The sequence below is a fragment of the Mustela erminea genome, chromosome 8 (assembly GCF_009829155.1).
Source record: "Mustela erminea isolate mMusErm1 chromosome 8, mMusErm1.Pri, whole genome shotgun sequence".
Classification (NCBI taxonomy): Eukaryota; Metazoa; Chordata; class Mammalia; order Carnivora; family Mustelidae; genus Mustela; species Mustela erminea.
Window position 1 is genome coordinate 9,072,555 of NC_045621.1, and position 24,950 is coordinate 9,097,504.

The 24,950-nt window shown below is 41.6% G+C and overlaps 1 protein-coding gene across 7 annotated transcripts in view; it reads right to left on the reverse strand.

Moving 5' to 3' along the window:
- The window catches only part of ANKRD44 (ankyrin repeat domain 44), a 315,981-nt gene that overhangs the window by 153,822 nt on the left and 137,209 nt on the right, over positions 1 to 24,950 (reverse strand). For all 7 annotated transcript variants that reach the window (XM_032354282.1, XM_032354278.1, XM_032354277.1 and 4 more), the window contains exon 3: positions 4,099 to 4,177. In XM_032354282.1, the coding sequence (XP_032210173.1) occupies positions 4,099 to 4,177 (79 nt within the window). The remainder of the gene's footprint in view (positions 1 to 4,098; positions 4,178 to 24,950) is intronic.

Sequence of the window (24,950 nt, forward strand, 5' to 3'; positions counted from 1 at the left end):
AGGAGGTGGCTTCCTTCGGTCTCCGCCCTCCAGAAGGTTAGCCAGCCAGCTGCCAGGAAAATCTCCGCTCCCGGAACAGCAAAATTATTATGGCAAAAGCAGAGTTATCTGACCAGGGACGAAGGCCTATTTCATCAGTGTCACCCCCTGCCACGGGCTTCCTCATCCTCTTCCGCCCAACACGTCCAAGAGTCCTGTTTACATGTCAGAGGGAGACGTCGGAAGGTTTCGAGTTGAATATTTATAACTGATTTTTCTAGAGGAAGCTTCATGTTATTTACCTGCCTGTCAGGCGCCACTGTGCACTGAAGGACACAGAGTCTGCATGTCTAATGATTTAAGGCAAACACTTTTTACCCAAGGACATTTTGAAGCTTGAACATTAAAAAAAAAAAAAAAAAAAAAAAAAAAAGAGCTAGGCTATAACTGATTCTCCAGAAACAAAGATCCAACTCCAAGTTGTCAGGCATCTACACTAATTACAGACGAAGTATGCTTACATCGTAACCCTATTACCGCTTCATTTTTTTTATAGAGATCAAGAGTAAAGGAAACTAAGTCTCTTTCCCAGAGGCAATGTTTCTGTTCTCTTAGCCTTGTCATTTAGGAAGAAGTAAAACAAAGGAAAAAGGTAGACTAAGGGATTGAAAAACCTTACAGGCCAGAGAGAAGGACTGATTCTTAAGGCTGAGTTATCCAAAATTTGACTTTTAATTGTAGAAATAAATACAAAAGAAAGATCATAAATGAAATACGAATATAATAGAATGAAATCAGCTAGCTATTGATTTTGCTTTGAAACAAACAGACCAGTACAGCCCAGGAGCCCTGTCCTTCAAAGCAATGACCTTGGAAGCGTGTATGATAATTCAGTGTTTGTGGCAACTGCTTAAAACATTTTTCAAACTCCCTTCGGACTTGCCTTTAGAGCTAGCTGACACACCCTCCAGAAAACGTCTCATTACTTTATAATCACACCACACTGAGGACGCTACAACCAGCACTACTTGGTTTAATCACCCCTCTTTCACCAGAAACACCTCAAAAAAAAAAAAAAATCAAATCCAACCACAAAAGGATGACTGTTTATTATGAATTAAAAAATCAAAAGAATGACCTGCCGCCTACTCTGAAAACAATTTGCATTGAGAACAGTTGTCACCTTTTGACAAAATCACAGGAAATAATTTTATAGGAATACCACTTGTTTTTGTGGCCGATGTTCTAATGAATATCATTTTTTAAAAATATTTTATTTATTTATTTGACACAGAGAGGGAGAGATCACAAGTTGGAGGAGAGGCAGGCAGAGAGAGGGGGGGAAGCAGGCTCCCCGCTGAGCAGAGAGCCCGATGCGGGGCTCGATCCCAGGACCGTGGGATCATGACCTGAGCCGAAGGCAGAGGCTTAACCTACTGAGCCACCCAGGTGCCCCTAATGAATATCATTTTTAATGAGTAGTTACACCTCACAAACACCTGGCATGTTAGAAGATGGGTACTTGCAGTTTTCTTCCTTCAGCCCAGGACTTGAACCCTTGTGTACCCCAAGTTTCTCTATAGGGTCCTATTAGCGGGCTCATCATCCCTTGTGTTCAGCTTCCTGGAGCTGGACCCTAGCCTCTTAACTCTTAGCCACTGATGGGTTTGCCTGGTCTCATTCATGTATCTCCAGCAAACAATTTAGCAAACTCTTAACCTTCTCTTGACCTTAATCCCAACTCGGCTAGTTCCCAAACAGAAGTCAGAGGCAGGGGCTGGAAATAAAGCCAGGATTTGAACTGGTGGTTGTAAGAAGAGGAAAGTTTCAAAGCTTGAATTCCACGCTTTCTACTCAGAGATATTCGGGGTTCTATCTTCCTGGCTACTAGGAGATAAGGTCGGTAGGAATTGAGTGGGCTTGGGTTACACCACGCTCCATTAGTTAATACAACAATGGAGTACACAGCTGTAATGGCCTATTCTGGCAAGGCTAAATTATTTGTCCAACATGGGAATCATTAGCACCTCATTCATTATTAAATTGGAAAAAAATTTGGTTGGATTCCCTGAAGCATCAGCCGCCAGATGTAAGCTCAGAAATGAAATCATCCTGCTCCTGTGATGATATTTCTTTAGGAATTTAATATACAAATTGAATTAAGGACCTTTCAGGGAAATTAAAGCCATGTGAATTCCAAGAGTTTGTCTAAGCTTCCAGAGTTGAGTAAAATTTCTAAAGCACTTCCCCCAATGCTCTCCCATACCCTAAGCCTCCCTAATTTGATATGAGGAGGAGGTGAAATTCCGTAGCACGCGCCATCCAAATTATACTAGAGAGGCTGACAGCTCAGTGATTCTAAGACCACACAGGTGTGCCAGTCGAGATCTACGGAACAATCTCTCCAGGCTCTACTGGGTGAGCCCCACGTAAGAGAGGCTGCTGGACTCCCTCTCACATGATGGTGATGTGAAGCCATGTTTCTCAAAAGTCAGCAGCCCACAGATGTCTGAAGAAAACAGATGGGTCAACTTCATGCTGCAGAATTAACATCTTCCTTCAGAAGTGGAAAAACAAACAATTCAAAAAACAAAGTTGGGAGTCCAAGACAAAATTTTGAATTTGCACGTTCATGAACTAAGCATTCCTCTGAGAGTCTGAGATGTCTCTTAGTACATTTGGATGGTTGGGACCACTCCAGTGTCATCCCACAAAATTCTTTATTTTACACCCCCACTGATTCTGCCTACAATCTTCCACGGACCAAATTTCCACTGCCGGGGCCACCAGCCAGGGGTGTACTGGCTCTTGGCCACAGTCTGTGTCTGTACCAAACAATACATGTTTGCTTGGATCACAGCCCTGGAACATCTTTTAAATTGTCAGAAGGAAGGCCTACTCTCGAAAGCACAGGAATGCCACATAAAATCTAAGCTGGGCTCCGTGCGACCATCAGGAGCACAGGCCACACGCGTTGTATGGCGCAGAACACTTGTTTCCTGGGAAAATCCACCTCCAGAACATGAACACGACAAAAGTAAGAGCCACGTGAATCATCCTGCTGTATCACAGTACAATTCTCGGGTTTTGTTTTGTTTTGTTTTTTCCACAGTGTTCCCCACATCTGTTTGAATACACACATTAATTAGCTCCTACCTTTGCATAGTTTACTTTGGAATTCTACAGTTTCCCTTTACTACTGCAAACAAAGGCAAAACCTGAGTATAGGCCTCTTGCATAGTCTGTGGGCAGAAGTATTTCCTCCAGATTTTAATCGCCCTAAACGAAAAGGAGGAGGGGGAAAGCCAGCCAGTCTGCAATCCACACCGAGACACATGTGTGCGCTCAGATCCATTCCGGGGATTTGTCTAGCAAATACTCAAGGGAGAAAGCACATATTGGTTTTGGAAACCAGTTTGGTGAGATGTACTAAGCACAAAGGTTTCCAAAAATGAAAGCACTGACATTTCTAAATCCAATGAGATATTTAAGAAAATAAAGAGAATAATATCATAAAACCACGTTTGCCATATCTGCTTCCAATCTTTTTTTAAAGACAGTATTTTACAGAGTTGTGGTCTCTTTTTTACCCTTCCCTGAAAATATCTCTCACTCAACCACCCCTCAGAGGTAACCACTATCTGGAAATTGAGATGCTTCCTTTCCTTCCATGTTTTATTACATAGTCATAGTCATGTGTCCATAGACAAAACATAGTATAGTTTTGCCACAATTTGCCAATTTAAATGTATATAAATACACACATACATTTGGCGTTTGTGTAGGCTTTAAGGAATGAGTTTTGTTTATTTTTTTTAACAATGAAAAAAATGCAAAGATATTCACACCTACTGAATTCATCTACAATACAGGGCCTGATTAGTCAGAAATCAGACTTTCAAGGCAACATAAATGTTTTACTGAAGATGTCATTTTTCATTGAGAACAACCTCTTGCATTGATTTTTTTGTCTACTGATAAAATCACTGGTCAAATCTACTTCCAGGAGCACAATAAAGAAATGTGTTTGGGTTCGCTGAAGTAGTTGATCTAGTGATTGAATTTCTAGTCATTGAACTTTGCATCTGCACCTGACTTTTAAGAACAGTTGGTATTTACCTGACAGAATGAGGAGTTCGATGATCTCTGCATCTCCCAGGAATGCAGCCACGTGAAGTGGGGTTCGCTTCTCAGAATCCTGAAACAGCATCAAAGATAAGCAAGTCAGTGGAGGCTGGCGGTGCCTTCCGCAGGCAGACTAAAACACGTCACTCGCTCTGAGGTTAGTGCTTGTAGGAGAGAGTGAAGGCCCAAACCTACTCAGGTGAGCTCTGGGTACACACTTCTCTCTGCATCTCCCAAAGTCACAGGTACACAAGATCCTGCCCTGTGTCTGTGTGTTGTGTTTGTCTCCCTGCTCCTTTTGTTGGAGCCTTGCTCAGGTCAGGGACAGCCTATCACGCAATAGATAAGAAATTCAATTTATTTTCAGACCTTCCTTATGGTAAAAACAAAACAAAAACACAGAAACAAAAACTCAAACCCTTCTACCTACCTTAACAGCAGTGTTCAAAGCATGCAATGATTTGATTTCTTTCTAATGGAACACAGCAGAATTCTTCACAAGGAAATCAAACATTAAGTACAGTCACCTTCTCCTTTCTATCTCTATGAACTGTTGCCGAGCTCACTACCCATTCATGTGATACTTAATGAATGCCTATCACGTGCCACAAACCCGATTTGGGGTTCAGTCCTTGCTCTCATGAAACTTACCTTTAAGTGGGGAGACTGCCAGTATTCATGGAAACCAAAGGCATGTGACATCATCTCAGATGGTGATAAAGGCTATCCCAAAACTAAAACAGGGTAATGGGATCCAGTGACTAGAGAGATGGGAACAAGATTCCTTAGACGGGAAGAACAAGACCTTTCTGAGAACACTGACATTGAAGCTGAGAGCTGCTTTGTTTTACAGATGAGAAAACTGTGGCTCAGATGAATTATGAAATTTCCTCCAGACCCCATAGGTATATAGCAGAGCCAAGATTGGACTTTTTCCTATCAGTCTTCAGTCTCAGTCCTTGGCAAAGCATTTAACATATTGTGTTGTTAACACGATAAAATGCAGGGGGAAAAATATTGCTTCTCCATCTGTAAACTGGAATCTCTGATGAGAGAATTCAAGACAAAGTCAGTAAATAAAGCCCTAGGCAGGCACAAAGCTTGGCCCAAGCACACCGAGAGCTCTAGGCAAAGCTCTTTTGCCATGAGCATAGAGAGTTGTGCGATATCTAACCTCCAAGACGAAGAACCCCACAGGGGAAAGAACTGGTCTTCCTCCTCTCTGTCCCCACAGGAGCAGAAAACTAGATGCTCAGCGTAGATCAGCCAAACTGAACAGGTCCGTGTGCACTGCTTCTACAAACTTCCCTGACCATTCCACATAGTAACCAAAGTTTGTAGGCTACATCCTTGAGGTTTTGCCTAAAACCAGCATTCATTTTAGTTTCAAGATCAGTGAAGTTGCTGTTGATATTAATCATCGGTCCTGTTTTCGCTTGATTACACAACCTACCCAACCACCCTCGGATTTGCCCAAGGACGCCATTCTGTTTTCCGACAGTTCCAGCCCTCAGCGCTTTCTCAGTCTCTTTCAGACTACTGCTTTTGGGCATTTTGTGACTCATTAACATCTAAAACAGATGGCAGACAGGAGATATCTTCAAATCAGTCTATCTGTTAGGAGGCCTGGCAAGTAGGTTTCACGAAGGGTTGGACTTACTCGTAAGTGGATAAAAAAGGGAAGTCTGAATTAGATTGAAATTCACACCGTCTGTGTGTGCTGCAGCGATTATTACAGTAAGTGGAAAGAAGGCAGTCATGTAGCGATTCCATATAAAGTAAAGGTATGCCATAGAAGATTCTGAAAGATATACAACCACAGTAATCTTCTTATCGTTATGTCATACTCTCCGTGAAAATAGAGATTCAGTATTTGAAAACTTGGAAAACATTTCAAATGTATTAATTGGCACAAAGAACTATATGAAGAACGGACACGAGACGTTCACAAGTGTTTTCCGTTTTGCTCTCTCTACAGCACTTGCCATCTTACCCTCAAATTCTCTCTAAATCCCCACTGTATCTATGAAACATTTCTCTTGAGTCTTGTGACAAAAGTTATATAATTATATGTTCTTCTGGCAACTGAACTGGTTCCAGGGTTTGGTTCAACAAATTAAACCTTACCTAAGTGATTTAAACAAGGACTAACCCAGTCCAAATTATGACTTCATCTGACCTGAAGCAAAGTCAATGCTCTGCTTGAAAGCTTGGCCTCAAATAAAAAGCCAAGAGAACCTCAATACCTAAAACTGGCTGGTCTGTCATTATAAGACTGGCTTTGCTGATTCTGTGGCCCCTTTTATGACACGGCTTGTTCAAACTGAAGACTTTATAACATAAAATGGGTGTGTGTCATGTGAGATCACATAGTAAAAATTCTTGATTGTAACTACCAACGTTCCTGTTGACATGCTTTTTTTTTTTTTTAAAGATTTTTATTTAATTATTTCAGAGAGGGACAGTGAGAGAGAGAATGAGAAGCGGGAAGGTCAGAGGGAGAAGCAGACTCCCCGTGGAGCTGGGAGCCTGATGTGGGACTCGATCCTGGGACTCTGGGACCATGACCTGAACCGAAGGCAGTTGCTCAACCAAGTGAGCCACCCAGGTGCCCTGTTGACATGCATTTAAAGGTTTCCTGAGGCTTCCAGAACAACTATACCAACAGTGACATGCCACAGACAGGTAGCTACAAAAAAGATCTGTATTCAGGCAGCAGTTCTTTGGTTCTCCAAAGTATCAGAGCTATATGAATAATTTCACGTGCTACCAAGACCTCAACGAAAAAAGCAATGCACTTAACTAAAATAACAGTAACTAATGATGAAGGGTTACAAACACCAGCAGTCTAAGGAGGAACCTGTGTGATAGACAGGGTCATGAGCAGAGAGGTAAATAACAGAGCCACAGTAATCACCGCCCTCGGTCAGGCAGGTCAAATCAGCCGGGAGGTTACCATTCGTCCTCTGCCTAAGTATGAGTCCACTCCCCTTGACCACAAGCTAGGCAAATGGACAAGGAGATGTAATGGTAGAAAAGGGAAGGCAAAGAGTCTGGGGAAAAGAGTATACTAGTAATAATACTAGCAAAAATGTGTTCTAGGCTAATGGTATCTAGAAGAAGAAACAAAACCTAATTATGGAGTGCTTTCATTTTTTTTCCCCAAAATGCCTTTTATCTGTTCTACTACTTGAATCTTGTAACATCGCTATAAGAGCAGACACATCTCTCAGACACTTGCTGTTAAGTCTTATTATCATCATTTGAAAGATAATGATTTTTTTAGACCGAAAAGCTAGGGAGAGATTGTATCATTTGCCCAGCACCTCGGGATAGATGAGACGAAGAACTAGAGCTGACACCCTCACATGCAGACGGATCCTTGACACGGTCTTGAAGAAAGATTCTTGAAATGAATTCATGTTGGAAAAAAAAGCCAGACACTCTCACAGGTAGACGGAAAGGCAGGGCCTTGGCCTAGATGCCTGATGAGGGAATAATAGTGTCTCCACTGAGCATCTGCATTCCCCGAATCTGTCCTCATGTGGTTTGGGGTTTCGAATTCATAATACCTGCACAGTCCAGGAACTTTCAAGCTGAAAAATAGGCATAAAGTTGGTTCTGGGCCAAGGACATCCGCAGGGTGTCAAGAAGAAACAAAACCTGTCTGAAGAGACGTGTCTTCGATACAAGCAACTTAGGACGCCCACAGCTAAGCCCCCAGTGAAGACGGGCTCACAAGCCTGAGCCGCAAGACTCACGTGGAAGCGAATTAGCCAGAAGCAAGAGTCAGCAGGCGCAACACCCAGAGAGAACCTGACATAACAGAAGAATCAGAGATATGAATAACATTTAAAATCATTTAAGGGGGGATGCCTGGGTGGCTCAGTGGGTTAAAGCCTCTGCCTTCGGCTCAGGTCATGATCTCAGGGTCCAGGGATCGAGCCCCACATCGAGTTCTCTGCTCCGTGGGAAGCCTGCTCCACCCCCACCCCCGCCTGCTGTGTTCTCTGTCAAATAAATAAAACCTTTAAAAAAAATTAAAGAATAAAATCATTTAAGATACGAAAGACAAAGCCCAAAAAGAAAAAAAAAATTCTTTTTAAATGAACAAAATTTGAGGAAGAAGAGTGTAGGGAGAGTGTCAGAAAGCAGTGCAGACCCCTGATGCTGGCAGTCACCTAAGACTTGGGTCTAAGATGAAAACAAGAAGCGTAAACAAGAAGGCCAGGAAAAGAAAAAATAAGGACCGTGACCTTGGGATAAGAGCCACTTACTCAGCCATATGTTCTAGACGTGGACCTTTATCGAGAAGTTATTCTACCCTAGGCATTACGGTGGGTGTCAGGAATACAAAATGTAAAACATCCTGCCCACACCCTAAAGAAACTTACAGTCCAGTTCCTAGTTTCCAAATATAGGGCATCTGAATCAAAGTAATAACAGGAAAGTGGCAAATTAGTGATATTTTTGAAGTTAAATGATTTAAGAAAATTACCAAAAGCAACGAGACAAATGTCTTCATGAATACTTTCCTGAAACCCACCCTGGGCAGGAAATCTAAAATGACAAAGAAAAAAAATCGCTTCTGAATTAGGAAATAAGCACATCTTGTCCAGGACTCCCTAGAAACCCACTGGCTCCAGCTTATCTGGAAGCGTTGGAAACCCAAGGCCAGACTTCCAGGTCAGCCTGTATCTTACAGGCTGACTTAGGGATTGTCTCTGGATCAAAATTAGAATCGAGGACCAGGCCCGGAGCAGAGTAGCATTCAGACAGACACAGTGGCTGAGCTAAGAGCTCTGCTCCGTTTGTGTTCACAGCTGCCCAGCGCTCCCGTGGACGGTCCACGATCACTGACAGCAGAGGGATGGTCATGGTGGTCTTTACAACACCCGTGAATGCAAGAGGAGAAAAATCCTTCAAAAACAAGCACAGTATGGTCAACACTCGAGAAATGACTCATCAGTGTATTTTTTAAAAGATTATTCAAGTATCAAAAAAGAGACCTTTTCCCATTACCCAGCAGCTCTGATTCCAAGTAGCCCTTTGAAAATAGATTCCAACCCATGAAAAGTCACAGGTTTCTCCAGAAGGAAGGAAGGTAAACCCTTCCTTTCTATGAATAGCCAGAGACACACACAGCCAGCTGGCGTCTGAGCTAAATTTGCAGTATGTCATGGAGAGATCAGGCAGAGGAAGTTTCTGTCGTCTGTTTACCAAAGAGGCAGATGAAAGAAAATAGGGAACTTGAAGTGTGTACACATAAAGTGTGCTTGACATCGGCAGAGAGGCCATTCTGGCAGCCAAAAATACCGTGTAGGGGGTACCCCAAGCCTCTGTCCTAAAGATTAAGAATTGTTTATTACGTGCTTTGAAATTCTCGGCTAGAAGTGCATGACCTAATCTTCATTTAAGTATCTATCATACACTAAAACAAATATCCCTCCCTACATATAAAACTCTTACATACCAAGACAGGCAGATGAAGCAATGTTAAGAAAACACCCGCCGCAAAGCCTTGCCGTCATGCAGCACGGGCGTGAATTTCCCATCGTCAGTTCCAACTGCCACAAAGGGCAAAGAAGCAAGCTCGTTAGGCCCAACGAGCTTAATACGATAGCGAACAGAGATCACTAAGGGCAGGAGTGAACAGAAATCACTAAGGGCAGTGTCAAAACAGCTCTGAAGGCAAAATAGTTACATGGAGATATTTCAAATCATGTGAAGAAAAGAGCCGAAGACGTGTGATAGATTTAAATCCAGCAAGACACAGAATGGGAAAGATGGTTGGTCTTCCAGTGAGGAATTACGAGACATTTATAAAGAGGAAAAGAAAGCAGAGAAACAAATGTCATGGTTCTTAGAATTTTCGTGTTTACTTTCAGGTTTTACCATCTCACGGATACAGAGATGGCACAGAAAATAACAGATCTGTATGTTCCCACCAGCAAAATCAAACAAGTTGACATTTCTATATTCGCTTCAGAACTCTGTTTTAAAAAAAAAAAAAAATAGTTTTAGGAGTAAAGTGCCGTGAGTACTGTGACTTGCAATGGTTTGGAAAATAACTTGAGGGTGTGTGTGTGTGTGTGTGTGTGTGTGTGTGTGTGTGTGTGTGTGTGGTGGGGGGAGGCAGAGATACAGAGACAGAGGAGAGAGGAGACACATTAGACTGTTTTCAATTCTTCATTATTACGAATGGTGTTGCAGTGCATATCTGGGGGCAGGTACCAAGAAAAGGCAATGCTAGATCTCGGTGTATACACACACTCAGCTTTATTAGGTCTTTTCAAATAGCTTTCAAAAATAGTTTCACAGTTTATACTCCCCAGCCATAAATGTGTTCTCTCCCCAACATTCCTCCCAATAGTTGATGTTATCAATCTTACTACTTTTGCCCAATATGACGTGCCTCACACGACATTTCACTGTTGCTCTGATCTGCATTTCACTACCTACAAGTGAAATTAAGGCTCTTCTCATGTGTTTGTTAAAAGTTTTGTCTTCTTCAACTACGAATCACCTCTACCTATTCTTTCCCCACTTCCATTCAGTTTGTCTTTTCCTTATGACGTGTAGAGTTTTTAACATATTGCTTAATTCAACTTTCAATGAAAACTCAAGTTATGCCCTCACCTAGAAACAGTGGAGATGGATCAATGTCTACCCCAAGTTACCATAAGAGAAAAATTCAGTCATTATTCATTGCCCGTGCGGTCACTACCCTGTGGAGCTGGATAGGCCTTAGCTGGAATTTTTTATGCCTCAAAGGTGACAGCAAGTCTCTGCCCCTACATACATCCAGCATCAAACAGCTTTATTCAGTCATCACTCTGTGGGTATTTTAGCCCATCCATTTGAACGTAACATGGGTGTATGGAAAACACTGGTACATTTTGCTATCTCTAAACATGTTCAAATTGTAAGTCCAAACCTCAAAACCACATCTAATCCTTAAAACTTAACAAGAATCCTCAAAAATCATTTAAAATGAAGGTAAGAGAAATGAGAATGCCAAAGATGTTTGGATTGTATCTGCCTTAGGTAACTAAATATTGGATATTTTCATTATACTAATTTTTTAAAGTAAAATAATGCATATTAAATAACAATTATATCAGAGATGATATGTTTTCTAATTCAATCCTTGAGACACCGCTGTAAGGTACGTATTATCATACCCATTTGACAGTAGAGGAACCCGAGAATTTGAGATGATAAGAAACTTGACCAGAGTCACATAGCTAGTAATGGTAGAACTGGGATTCGGAACCAGATATGATTCCATTGTTCATGCTCTTGTTGACTCTCTGAATAGTTACAAGCCTTGGTAAACAAAATGAAATTATTTTTCATTACAATTAACACTCTTGACCTAGTACTAAGACCTAAGGACAAAATTCTCATAAGCAAAAGTATAAGCATGCAAGAAGAAGAAAGTTGGAGAATTAACATTACCTGGTTTTAAGATTTATCTTAAAGCTACAGTAATCAAGACATTGTATTGGTGCAAAAATATATATATGGACAACATACAGAATTTTAAAAAATGATAAAAAGGCAATTCACTGATGAAAGGATAGCCTTGTCAACAAATAGCATTGTAACAATTAGACAACTGCATGCAAATAAAATGAACTTTGAGCCATACCTTGCAGCCTGAACAAAAATTAAATCAAGATGGATCACAAAACTAAATGTTAAATCAAAAAAAAAAACAAAACAAAACCAGGGCACCTGGGTGGCTCAGTGGGTTAAACCTCTGCCTTCGGCTCAGGTCATGATCTCAGGGTCCAAGGATCAAGCCCCACATCACATCGGGCTCTCTGCTCAGCAGGGAGCCTGCTTCCCGCCCACCCCACCCCCTGCCTGCCTCTCTGCCTACTTGTGATCTTTGTCTGTCAAATAAATAAATAAAATCTTTTAAAAAAAAAAACCTAAATGTAAACTCATAAAATATCTGAAGGAAACATAGGAGAAATTCTTTATGACCTGGGGTTGGACACACATTTCTTAGATCTAACACCCTGATAAATTGTCTTCCATCAAAATTAATAACTTCTGCTCTAAACACACTGTTAGGAGAATGAAAAGATAAGCCTCAGAGTGGAAGAAAATATTTCTAAAGCATATATTAGATAAAATTTTCTATCTAGAATATACAAATAAACTCTCAAAACTCACTAACATGAAAGCAAACAATCCATTTAAAAAGTAGGGAAAAGATTTGAACAGATATTTCACCAAGGAAGATATACAGATAGCAAATAAGCAAATGAAATAATGCTCAACATCATTAATAATTAGGGAACTGCAAATTAAAATTACATAGTTATTAAACTGGCTAAAATTAAAAGGTCTGATGATATCCAGGGTTGAGAATGTAGAGAAACTGGAACATTCACACACTGCTGGTAGGAACACAAAATGGTACAACATCAGAAAACAATTTGATGATTTTTTAAAAGCCAAACACAGACCTACTACATGATCCAGATTCTTAGGAATTTACCCTAGAGAACTGAAAGCATATGTCCATACAAAGATCTGCACATATGTGTTCACAACGGTTTTATGCGTGATAGCCAAAAATGGGAAACAGCCCAAATTTCCACCAACAGGTGAATGAAAAAGCTACGGTATGCCCATGTAATGGAACAGTACTCAGCAGCTAGAAGGAATGAACTATGGCTTTATGCCACAGCGTGGATGAATCAAAGTAACTGCGCTAAGTAAAAGAAGCTAGTGGAAAAACGAGAGTACGTACTGTATTAATCCATTATAAAAAATTCTAGGAAACGCAAGTTAAGGTACAGCAACCAAAAGCAGATCGGTTGTTGCCCAAGGAGGGAGGAAAGATTGAAAGGGGTGGGGATTAAGGATTATAAAGGGCCCAAGGAAGCTTGTGGGGGTGATGGGATGTTCATTATCTCCATTGGGGTAACTGTTTCATGGGTGTAAATATGTCAAGATGTTGCAAACGATATGTCTAGTATATTACATGTATATTAGTATATTACATTACCATATTACATGTCAAATATACCTCAATAAAGCAGAAAACACATAAGCAGGCAAATAAAATATTCCATTGTGGGGCACCTAGCCAGCTCAGTCAGTAGAGCATGTGACTCTTGATCCTGGGGTTTTGAGTTCAAGTCCCACATTAGGTGGGGTGATTGCTTAAATAAACAAAACTTTAAAAAATTCTGTTGCTTGGGAAACAATAAAGAAGGGCATTTTTATGGATTTAAAAATACATATACCAGGCAACAAGGTAAATTCAGTTAAGAGGGAAAATAGCAGAATCTAATCAACCAATAATGTGTTAATTTTTGAGGCAACTCATGTCTTGCTAGTGTATAGACATAAAAGTGAAGTCCTTTGCAAAAGAATAGGGTGTTGGATTAAGTCTATATGTTTTAAAAATAGGCACAAGCAAGAGTTCTCTTCAAAATCCCTTGGAACATTTACATTTCCTAAACAAAACCTTTGACAAATGTGTATTGAGTACGGATGTGGAAATTAAGTCCAGAAAATGAAGGACAAGTGGGAAGGTGCGCCAACCTGTGGGCACATTCCAGCAGCGGATTACCAGGGGATTTTGGAGATCTTACCACAGTATGCAGAGTTCCCCAAATAGCAGAAGCCCTTTTAGATCAATTTCTGCCTAGGGAAGTTGATGGAGGGCCAACTATTTGATATCATTTGGCGAGGAACACAACTTGAGAGGAGAAACAGAACATGGAAAAGGATTCTCATCTTCTCGTCCCACAGAATGGAAAACTGGCCAAGATGCTTGTATTTTGTTGCCAGTGAATCAGTAACAGACATCGGGCCACTGCAGAGACATTATGAGGAGTGTGTGGTGAAAACCAGAGCAGGTCTTCAGAGCACCACCCCCTCTCACATCCTGAACGCTAATAAAGTTCACAGCTGTTCTGTGGAGCCTCCCAAGCATATTAAGAAGCAGTGTCTTTCAGCTTAATGCATTTGTTGAACAGTTTTTATGAAGAAACCATACTTCTTATGCAGGTGGGAATGTTTTACTGCTAAGGCCATTTAAGGAAACTTGTAGGTTGGAACTGCTCTTGGTTCCAAAGAGCTAAACAATGAGGTGAGAAGTCCGGGTTCAGTTAGGGCCCCCGCCTTAAGCTCACTGTCTCTTCTAATGACTTCATTAGCCAACTTCTTCAACAAAACAGAGGTGCCTAAGATGAAAGGCAGATAACCAAGAAAATAACTGGAAAGCTATCTCCTGTTGATGAAAGAGTGAAGAGGAAGCAGCTGCTAGCTTTTCACAGCTACAAGGGGCTGCAAGGGTGAAAATATGTCATCACGTAAATGACCATACAGAGTGAGAATCAAAATCTCAGGTGAGGAAGCCTAAAATTACAAAATCTTAGAACTGGAAAGCAGTTCAGACATCCAGAGAATGTAATTGATTGGCCCAAGGTCGCACGGCTATTAACGGCAATGGTGGAACCCTTCATTCGTACAAATGACAAAATATTTACTGGGGCTTTCTAGGTGCCAGGCACCATGCTAAGTCCTAGCCTCAAAGATTCCCACTCTTTTGGGTATTACACTAAGTGAAATACGTCAATCAGAGAAAGACAATTATCATATAATCTCATTGACGTGAGAAATCTGAGAAACAAGACAGAGGATCACAGGGGATGGGAGGGAAAAATGAAACAAGATGAAACCAGAGAGGGAGACAAATCCTAAGAGACTCTTAATCTCAGGAAAAAAAACTGAGGGTTGCTGGAGGGGAGGGCCAGTGGGAGGGATAGGGTAGTTGGGTGACGGACACTGGGGAGGGCATGTGCTATGGTGAACGTTGTGAATTGTGTAAGACTGATGAATCACAGACCTGTACCCCTGAAACAAATAATACATTATATGTTAATTTAAAAAAAAGAATCCCATTCTCTTGATTATGGGCAGTGGGCTCTTTACTACAGTAGACTAATATTAGATTAATCACACCAGTCAGCAAAGAGCAGACACACACAACACAGTCTTAGAAAATGTCAGAGAGAAAGAAAGAGTGTGGTATGAAAGAAGACAATGTTCAAAGACGTCAACTCTGGATATAACAATAACTTAGGGACTGGGTCTCTCTCTCATACACATGTGGGTGAGCGGAGAGGAATTAAAATCAAAAGCTTACAAAAACAGGTTCTGTAGTCATAGAAAATCATCCTAACTTTTTTTTCCTAAGTTTTTTTTCAGCCTCCAGGTGGATATTTTACAAACAGAATTTATACGTAATACTGATGATAAAATTCACCAGTGGAGTTATCTGGACATCTCAGATCAGCTCAGTGTACGAAGATGGTTACAGTGATTACCTCCGGGTGAATAATTTTATGAGTGTTCTTCACTTTCTTGTTTCTTTGCCTGCATTTCAAGACTTGTACATAATGCAGTTCAGAAACAAGAAAACACAATTCCATTTCTGAATCAGAAAAGGCTTTCCTATTAAAAAACAAACAAACAGCAGTCTACTCTAACAAGAGCTGGTTTTAACTAATTACATATAAATTTAAAGCACTGGACATTATTTATTGTCCAAAGCATTCCTTATCTTGTAGTATGTTTTAGTGTGTGAATGTAATTTCTTTGCAAACGACAAAATATTATGTCTGTGATTAAACATGGAGAGATTCTAATTTGCATAACTTTCCACAAAGTTGCCAGAGGTCTGTCCTACACATTATCTAATTCTTAAGAAAACCCAGGGACATTAATCAAGTAGGTATTGTTATCCCCATTCTATAGAACAGGACTCAAGGCTGATTCTGAGAGTTAAAGGACTTGCCCAGAGTGTTCTGTATTCTCTCACAATACCATATAAAGCCTTATAACAAGTAACATTGCTCTTCAAGGAAAAACCTATTGCCACCCTCTTCATAGCCTTTGGAGGCCTTTGGTCCTATTATTACTGTTTCTGTCAAGTGTCCTGCAGGATAGGGACACACACACACACACCACTTTCATTAGCGACATCTTCATAGGGCCACAAGAGCAAAGACTGTGGAGTCAGAGTGACCTAACCTTGAACCCCTCCTCTACCACTTTTGAGCTGTGTGATGCCGGACAAACAAAGCAACTCTGAGACTCATCTTCCTCTAGGATCACCTCTCTTGCAGCCACAAAGTACATGTCTGATAAATATTAGCCACCCTACATGTGCACCCCAGTGTTTATAGCAGAAGTGCCCACAACAGCCAAACTATGGGAGGAGCCTAGATGCCCATCTATAGATGATGGATAAAGAAGATACGGTATGAGCAAGATGGCGGAGGAGTAGCGGACTGAAATGACATCAAGTCGCAGGAGATCAGCTAGATAGTTATCAAACCATTCCAAACCTACAAACTCAACAGGAGATCGAAGAGAAGAAGAGCAGCAATTCTAGGAACAGAGAATCAACCACTTTCTGGAAGGTAGGATATGCAGAGAAGTGAATCCTAAACCATGGGAAGATAGACCATGGAGGGAGGGTCCAGCTCCCGGCAAGTGGTGGAGCAGTGGAGCACAAAATCAGAACTTTTAGAAGTCTGCTCCACTGAGGGACGTTTCTCCAGAGGCTAAGTGGGGGTGGAGCCCTCCCAGGGCAGCGTCAGGACTGACTGACAGTCTCAGGACTCAGGGTCACAGAAAGACCAGGGGTATCTGAGTGTGGCAGAGCTGCCAGGTATCAGAGCAGGGAAGCTGGCTACAGAGACAGAGCCAAGGAGTGAACTTTCAGATCAGGTTACCTTAAACCAAGATCCAAGACACAGCTGGGCCACTGCTCTCTTCTAGCAGAGACCCCATAAGTGGCAGATCTGGAGAGACCCCCTCCCTCCTCCTCCAGGAGGAGTGGTGCAGAAGCATGCTGCAGGAATCTTCTGTGTTTGAAGACTCCAAACGGGGCTGTGCACCAGAGATAGAAACACTATGTCGCAGGCCAGGTGAGCTCGGAGCACTGCCAGAGACCAGGGAGATGGGAGTGATTGACCGCTTTTCTCTGAGGATGCCCTGAGAAGAGAGGCCCTGAGCTCTCAGCTCCTCTGGGCCAGGGATTGGGAAGCTGCCATCTTCATTCCCATCCTCCAAAGCTGTACGGAAAGCATTCAGGGAATAAAAGCTCCTGAGAGTGAACTCGAGCAGATTACTTAACCTGATCCCTGGCAAAGATGGTGCAATTTGGCCTCGGGCAAAGACATTTGAAAATCACTACGGCAGGGCCCTCCCCCAGAAGATCAGCAAGAACATTCAGTCAAGACCAAGTTCACCCATCAACGAGAACAGTGGAACTCCAGAGCTAGGGGAAAGCAGTGCCTAGAATTCATGGCTCTTTCACCATGATCTTTTAGTCTTAAAAAGTTAAATTTTTTAAATTTTCTTTTCTTATTCTATTTTTTTAAACTTTTCCTCTTTCCTCTTATAACATTTTTAAACTAGTTTATCTTAACAATATCTTTTTTAAAAAATCTTTTTAAATCTTCATTATTATAGTCATATTTTATCCCTTCATTGTATTTAACCTTATTTTTTGCATACATATAGATTTTTTTTCTTTAAAATTTTGGGATACAATTCTTCTAGAATTGATCAAAATATACCCTAATAATAGATCAAAATATACCCTAAATCTAGCACAAAGCTTCGTTCTAATCTCCAGCCTGATCACATTCTCTCCTCTTTTTTTTCCAACCAACTTATCAATTCTTTTTTTTTAATTTTTTTTAAAATTTTGGTCTTCATAGTCATATTCTATCCTTTCATTGTGTTTACGCCTATTTTTGTATATATATAAGTTTTTCTTTATTTAAAATTTGGGGAGGTAGTATCTTCTAAGAGACCAGAATACACCCAAAAATCAAGTGGGCAGTTCTGTTCTATTCACCAGTCTAATATATATATAATATATATATTATATATATATATATATTTTTTCCCCCTTCGTCTCCCCCTGTTTTGGGTCTCCTCTGATTTGGTTAGCATACATCTTTCTGGGGTCTTTGCTGCCTTTTAGTATTTTATTCTCTTGTTCATATATTCCCATCTGGATAAAATGACAAGGTGGAAAAACTTACCACAAAAAAAAAGAACAAGAGGCAGTACCCACAGCTAGGGACCTAATCAATATGGACATCGGTAATATGTCAGAGCTAGAGTTCAGAATGACGATTATCAAGGTACTAGCTGGGCTTGAAAAAGGCATGGAAGATATTAGAGAAACACTGTCTAGAGAAATGAGAGCCCTTTCTGGAGAAATAAAAGAACTAAAATCTAACCAAGCTGAAATCAAAAAAGCTATTAATGAGTTACAATAAAAAATGGAGCCTAGGATAAATGAGGCAGAAGAGAGAATTAGTGATATAGAAGACCAAATGACAGAGAATAAAGAAGCTGAGCAAAAGAGAGACAAACAATTACTGGACCACAAGGGGAGAATTCGACGATAAGTGATACCATAAGACAAAACATTATTAGAATAATTGGGGTTCCAGAAGAAGAGGAAAGACAGGGGGGGCAGAAGGTATACTGGAGAGAATTATAGTAGATAATTCCCCCATTATGGCAAACGGAACAAGCATCAAAATCCAGGAGGCACAGAGAACCCTTCTCAAAATCAATAAAAATAGATCCACACCCTGTCATCTAATAGTAAAACTTGCAAGTCTTAGTGACAAAGAGAAAACCCTGAAAGCAGCCTGGACAAGAAGTCTATAACATACAATGGTGGAAATATTAGACTGGCAGCAGACTTATCCACAGAGACCTGGCAGACCAGAAAGAACTGGCATGATATATTCAGAAAACTGAATGAGAAAAACATGCAGCCAAGAATACTATATCCAGCTAAGCTATCATTGAAAATAGAAAGAGAGATAAAAAGCTTCCAGGACAAACAAAACTAAAAGAATTCATAAACACCAAACTAGCCCTGCAGAAAATATTGAAAGGGGTCCTCTAAGCAAAGAGAGAGCCTAAAACTAGCAGACCAGAAAGGAACAGAGATAATATACAGTAACAGTCACTTTACAGGCAATACAATGGCACCAAATTCATATCTTTTAATAGTTACCCTGAATGTAAATGGGCTAAATGCCCCAATCAAAAGACACAGGGTATCAGAATGGATAAAAAATAAATAAAACCCATCAATATGCTGTCTAGAAGAAACTCATTTTAGACCCAAATACACCTCCAAATTTAAAGTGAGGGGGTGGAAAACAATTTACCATGCTAATGGACATCAAAAGAAAGCTGGGGTACCAATCCTTATATCAGATAAATTAGATTTTAAGCCAAAGACTATAATAAGAGATGAGGAAGGACACTACGTCATACTCAAAGGGTCTGTCCAACAAGAAAATCTAAAAATTTTAAATACCTATGCCCCTAACATGGGAGCAGTCAACTATATAAACCAATTAATAACAAAATCAAAGCAACACATTGACGATAATACAACAATAGTAGGGGACTTTAACACCCCCTGCCCACTGAAATAAACATCATCTAAGCAAAAGATCAACAAAGAAATAAGGGCTTTAAATGACACACTCGACCAGATGGACATTACAGACATATTCAGAACATTCCATCCCAAAACAACAGAATACACATTCTTCTCTAGTGCACATGGAACATTCTTCAGAATAGATCACAAACCGGGTCACAAACCAGGTCTCAACCGGAACCAAAAGATTGGGATCATTCCCTGCATATTGTCAGACCACAATGCTCTAAAGCTAGAACTGAATCACAAGAGGAAAGTTGGAAAGAACCAAATACATGGAGGCTAAAGAGCATCCTACTAAAGAATGAATGGTCAACCAGGTTTTAAAGAAGAACTGAAAAAATTCATGGAAACAAATGATAATGAAAACACAACTGTTCAAAATCTATGGGACACAGCAAAGGCAGTCCTGAGAGGAAAGTATACAGAGATACAAGTCTTTCTCAAGAAACAACAAAGATCTGAAAGACACAACCTGGAGAAAGAACAGCAAAGAAATCCTAAACCCAGCAGGAGAAGAGAAATAATAAAAATCAGAGCAGAAATCAATGAAATACAAACCAACCAAAAGAATAGTAGAACAAATCAACAAAAGTAGGAGCTTGTTCTTTGAAAGAATTAATAAGATTGATACAACCCTGGCCAGACTTAGCAAAAAGAAAAGAGAAAGGACCCAAATAAATAAAATCATGAATGAAAGAGGAGAGGTCACAACCAACACCAAAGAAATACAAACAATTGTAAGAACATATTATGAGCAACTCTATGCCAGCAAACTTGACAATCTGGAAGAAATAGATGCATTCCTAGAGACATATAAACTACCAAAACTGAACCAGGAAAAAAATAGAAAACCTGAACAGACCCATAACCAGTAAGAAGATTGAAGCAATCATCAAAAATCTCCCAACAAACAAGAGCCCAGGATCAGATGGCTTCCCAGGGGAATTCTACCAAATATTTAAAAAAGAATTAATACCTATTCTGAAACTGTTCCAAAAAATAAAAATGGAAGGAAAACTTCCGAACTCATTTTATGAGGCCAGCATTAGCTTGATCCCAAAACCAGACAAAGACCCCATCAAAAAAGAGAATTACAGACCAATACCTTGATGAACACAGATGCAAAAATTCTCACCAAAATACTAGCCAATAGGATCCAACAGTACTTTAAAAGGATTATCCACCATGATCAAGTGGGATTTATTCCTAGACTGCAAGGTTGGTTCAACATCTGCAAATTAATCAATGTGATACAACACATTAATAAAAGAAAGAACAATAATAATATGATACTCTCAATAGATGCTGAAAAAGCATTTGACAAAGTACAGCATCCTTTCTTGATCAAAACTCTTCATGGTGTAGAGATAGAGGGTACATATCTCAATATCATCAAAGCCATCTATGAAAAACCCACAGTGAATATCATTCTCAATGGAGAAAAACTGAGACCTTTTCCCCTAAGATAAGGAACATGGCAGGGATGTCCACTATCACCACTGCTATTCACCATGGTACAGAAGTCCTAGCCTCAGCAATCAGACAACAAAAAGAAATTAAATGCATCTGAATCAGCAAAGAAGAAGTCAAACTCTCACTCTTCGCAGATGATATGATACTTTATGTGGAAAACCCAAAAGACTCCACTCCAAATCTGCTAGAACTTGTACAGGAATTCAGCAAAGTGTGAGGATATAAAATCAATGCACAGAAATCAGTTGCATTTCTCTATACCAACAACAAGACAGAAGAAAGAGAAATTAAGGAGTCAATCCCATTTACAATTGCACCCAAAACTATAAGATACCTAGGAATAAACCTAACCAAAGAGGCAAAGAATCTATACTCAGAAAACTATAAAATACTCATGAAAGAATTTGAGGAAGACACAAAGAAGTGGAAAAATGTTCCATGCTCCTGGATTGGAAGAATAAATATTGTGAAAATGTCTATGCTACCTAAAGCAATCTACACATTTAATGCAATTCCTATCAAAGTATTTCTTGCTGCTATGACTCTGATAAGCTTCTCCTACTTTTTCCTCAACAAAGCTGAGATGCTGACTGTGGTGACCCCATGGCCAAGAGGCAAGTTTCAGATAGATGGAAATGTGGAAGTGTGATGCTTTGAGACACTCAAAACAAAGGAGGACCTTCTTGAGAAGAAGCAGGGACAACTGACATAAGGGTTTTTTTAAATTAATGAATTAGTTTTTTAAAATTCAAGTGTAATTAAGAATATAATATTTTAAAGTCACAAAATAGGAGTGCCTAGGTGGCTCAGATCATGAGCCCAGGGTTCTGGGATTGAGTCTCACATTGGGGTCACTGCTTGGTGGGAATCCAGCTTCTCCCTCTCCCACCCTCCCCCACACCCCCGCTTGTGTCCCTCTTTTGCTGTGCCTCTCTCTGTCAAATAAATAAATAAAATATTTAAATAATAATAATAATAAAGTCACAATATAGGGAGCCACTGATTTAGGGTCTGGGAGTCACCAGGAAGAATGTGACTTCACTCAAGTGTCAGCTCAAGTGTCCATTCCTCCAAAACCTTGCGTGATTCTCTACCCCATACCCCTCCTCAATCTGTGTCTCGATCATCACATCTCCTTGTCTACCCTTGTTTTCCCCTCCCTCCCACTAACCAGCCTGGGGGCTCAGGCAGAGAGAGTCTTACTCATCTCTGTATGAACCTAGTGTGACATCTGGCATACAGTAGGTGCTCAAAATATGTGTCTTAAAAAAATAAAAAAGAGTGATGTCTTGATTGATCTTTGATCCTTTATCAAAATCTACACCCCAATAAGAAAAGGGTCTGCGTGAAGATGGCCTAAAATCTTCTGTGGTGAGACAGAGACATGGTTGTCTACAAGGAGTTAGGAATGCCATAGAGTCTGGGTGGGTGGGTTTCACTGCTATATATGGCTCTCACCCAGCTCCAACCTCGACTAAAGATAGCCACTGCCTCAGTCCATTACAGGAAGGGCTTAGCCTTGTTTCAAAGATGTTTTTGAGGAAAAGCACAGCACAGGGAAAATAGTAATATCGTAATAACATGATAAGTTGACAGACGGCGACGACCCTTACCACGGTGAGCGCTGCGTAACGTACAGAATTGCTGGACCACGATGTCGTGCACCTGATGCTCATGCAACATGGTCTATCAGTTATATTTCAATAATGAAAAAAAATTTTAAAGTTGTTTTACCAACTCAGAACCTTCAGTCCTGTAGACTTCCTCTTGATTTGGCTGCTGTCCAGCGGGGCCGTGGTCTTGCACTTTACCTACCCAGTATGTAGGAAGGCTTGCTGGTAACGAGCAGCTATGAGGCTCAGCAAACGTTCCTTATCAGGGCAGCTCACCAGTGCCCCCCTAATGAGGGCCGCCCACTGCAGAATTCTGGCTTTTGTGAGACCTCACCTACAATAAGACATTAATGTCCGGGAGCCTGCGTGGCTCAGTGGGTTAAAGCCTCTGCATTCGGCTCAGGTCATAATCCCAGGGTCCTGGGATCAAGCCCCACATCAGGCTCTCTGCTCCGCAGGGAGCCTGCTTCCTCCTCTCGCTCTGCCTGCCTCTCTGCCTACTTGTGATCTCTGTCTGTCAAATAAATAAATAAAAATCTTTTAAAAAGACATTAATGTCCAAGGCCAGGCCACAGATACCAGTTCCTGGGAACCTAGGGACGTGCGGAAGTAGGGGGGAAAAAACACTGGATTTTTTTAAAAAATGTGGAACATTTATTTCCTTGTCTCTGGCTAGCCCAAACTTGTGTGTGAAATGATCAGAGGCTCCTATTAAAATCCTAAACTGCTGGTTTGGTTCCCGGCATGGGAGATCTGGCTGTTGGAACAGAGTCATAGAAAGTAGAAGGCGTGGGTGGGCAGCGTCATTAACAGGCCAGGGCAGGCCAGTGCTGGGGAAGGGGCTGGAGATGGGGAACAAACACTAACACGGTTTCTTACTGGGAGGGGCTGACCAGAGTACAGAGCGGGGAGCGGTTCCATCAAAGTGCTTTATAAAGGACAAGAAAAGGAAGCAGGGTCACAGAGGGTACCTAACTCTTTGACATTCTTCAGGAATTCCCCAGAAGGATGAATTTCCCAGAGGCTGGGGTGGGCTGGGAGACCCACGTTGCAGACCAGCCACGTCACCCAGCAGGACCAGAGTTCCTAGAGAAATCTTATTCAGAGGGTGAGAAACTACTTTATTTCCAACCTGCTTGGGTCGGGGGGCTGGGGGGGCTGGGGGGGCTTTCTACATTCCTCCGGTCGCTGGAGGTCTGGCCTCAGACACTCCCAGCTGTGTCTGGGTAGCAGGACGGTCTCCGGCAGCACAAGGTCAAGAGCGTGGGGACGAAGCGGCTGAAGGGGGGCGGGGGGCGTGCAGCTGTGGGTTCCTGGAGCTCCCAGAAGTGCCTGACACAGGAAGCCTCTTTCCTCTGTTCTCTGGGCCACACTGTGGGTCAGGCGGGCCACGCACTTCCCCCTGCGAAGCGCAGCCCTCAGGAGAGCCCTTCCCCACAGCGCCGCCCCTCCGCGGAAGGGCAGGTTGTGCCTCCACAGTGAGCATGTGCCGAGCTGAAGCCATCCTCCTCCACCTACACACGGGGGCCATTGTCCATGGGAGGAGAAGGTCATCCTGGGACAGGACTCCCGCTCCTCCCATGGCTCCCCTCCTGACTGCCCTCCCTACCCCCATGCCTCTTGCTGGCACCCCCGCCACAGAGCACTGGCTTTCCCGGCCCCAGACTCTACTCAGTATTAGCCTGCTTCGTCCTCGTTTTCTCCGCCCCTAAGATGGCTGACTTTTTAGCCCCCAGCCCGCCCCAGCCCTCCTAGCAGTGCTTTCCGAACAGTATCTCTCCGCAGTAGTAGTCCCTTCCTCTGTGGTCCCAAGGCTTTGCTTAGACTTCGTTGACTCTGCTTTGGATTTTAGCCACCTCTGAGGATGGCCCAGTACAACCTGGTGGGTTCTAGAGGCAGAAGGACCCTGCTCAAGGACTGACCCTGCCACCTAGAGCTATAGGACATCGGGCAAGTCCCTGGAGCCTCCTCTGTGCCTCTTAGTCTATAAATTTCTTAGTCTATAAATTGGGAACAAGAATAGAACCTACCTCCTGGGGATGTGTGAGATGGAAGGAAATGCTGCCCAAAAAGCCCTTAGCACAGTTCCTAGCATTATATGGTGAGCGGTCAACAAACCAGTACCCAGTAGTATGATTATTTTTTTTAAGATTTTATTTATTTATATTTCCTTGTCTCTGGCTAGCCCAAACTTGTGTGGGAGAGAGAGTACAAGGGGGGGGGGCCAT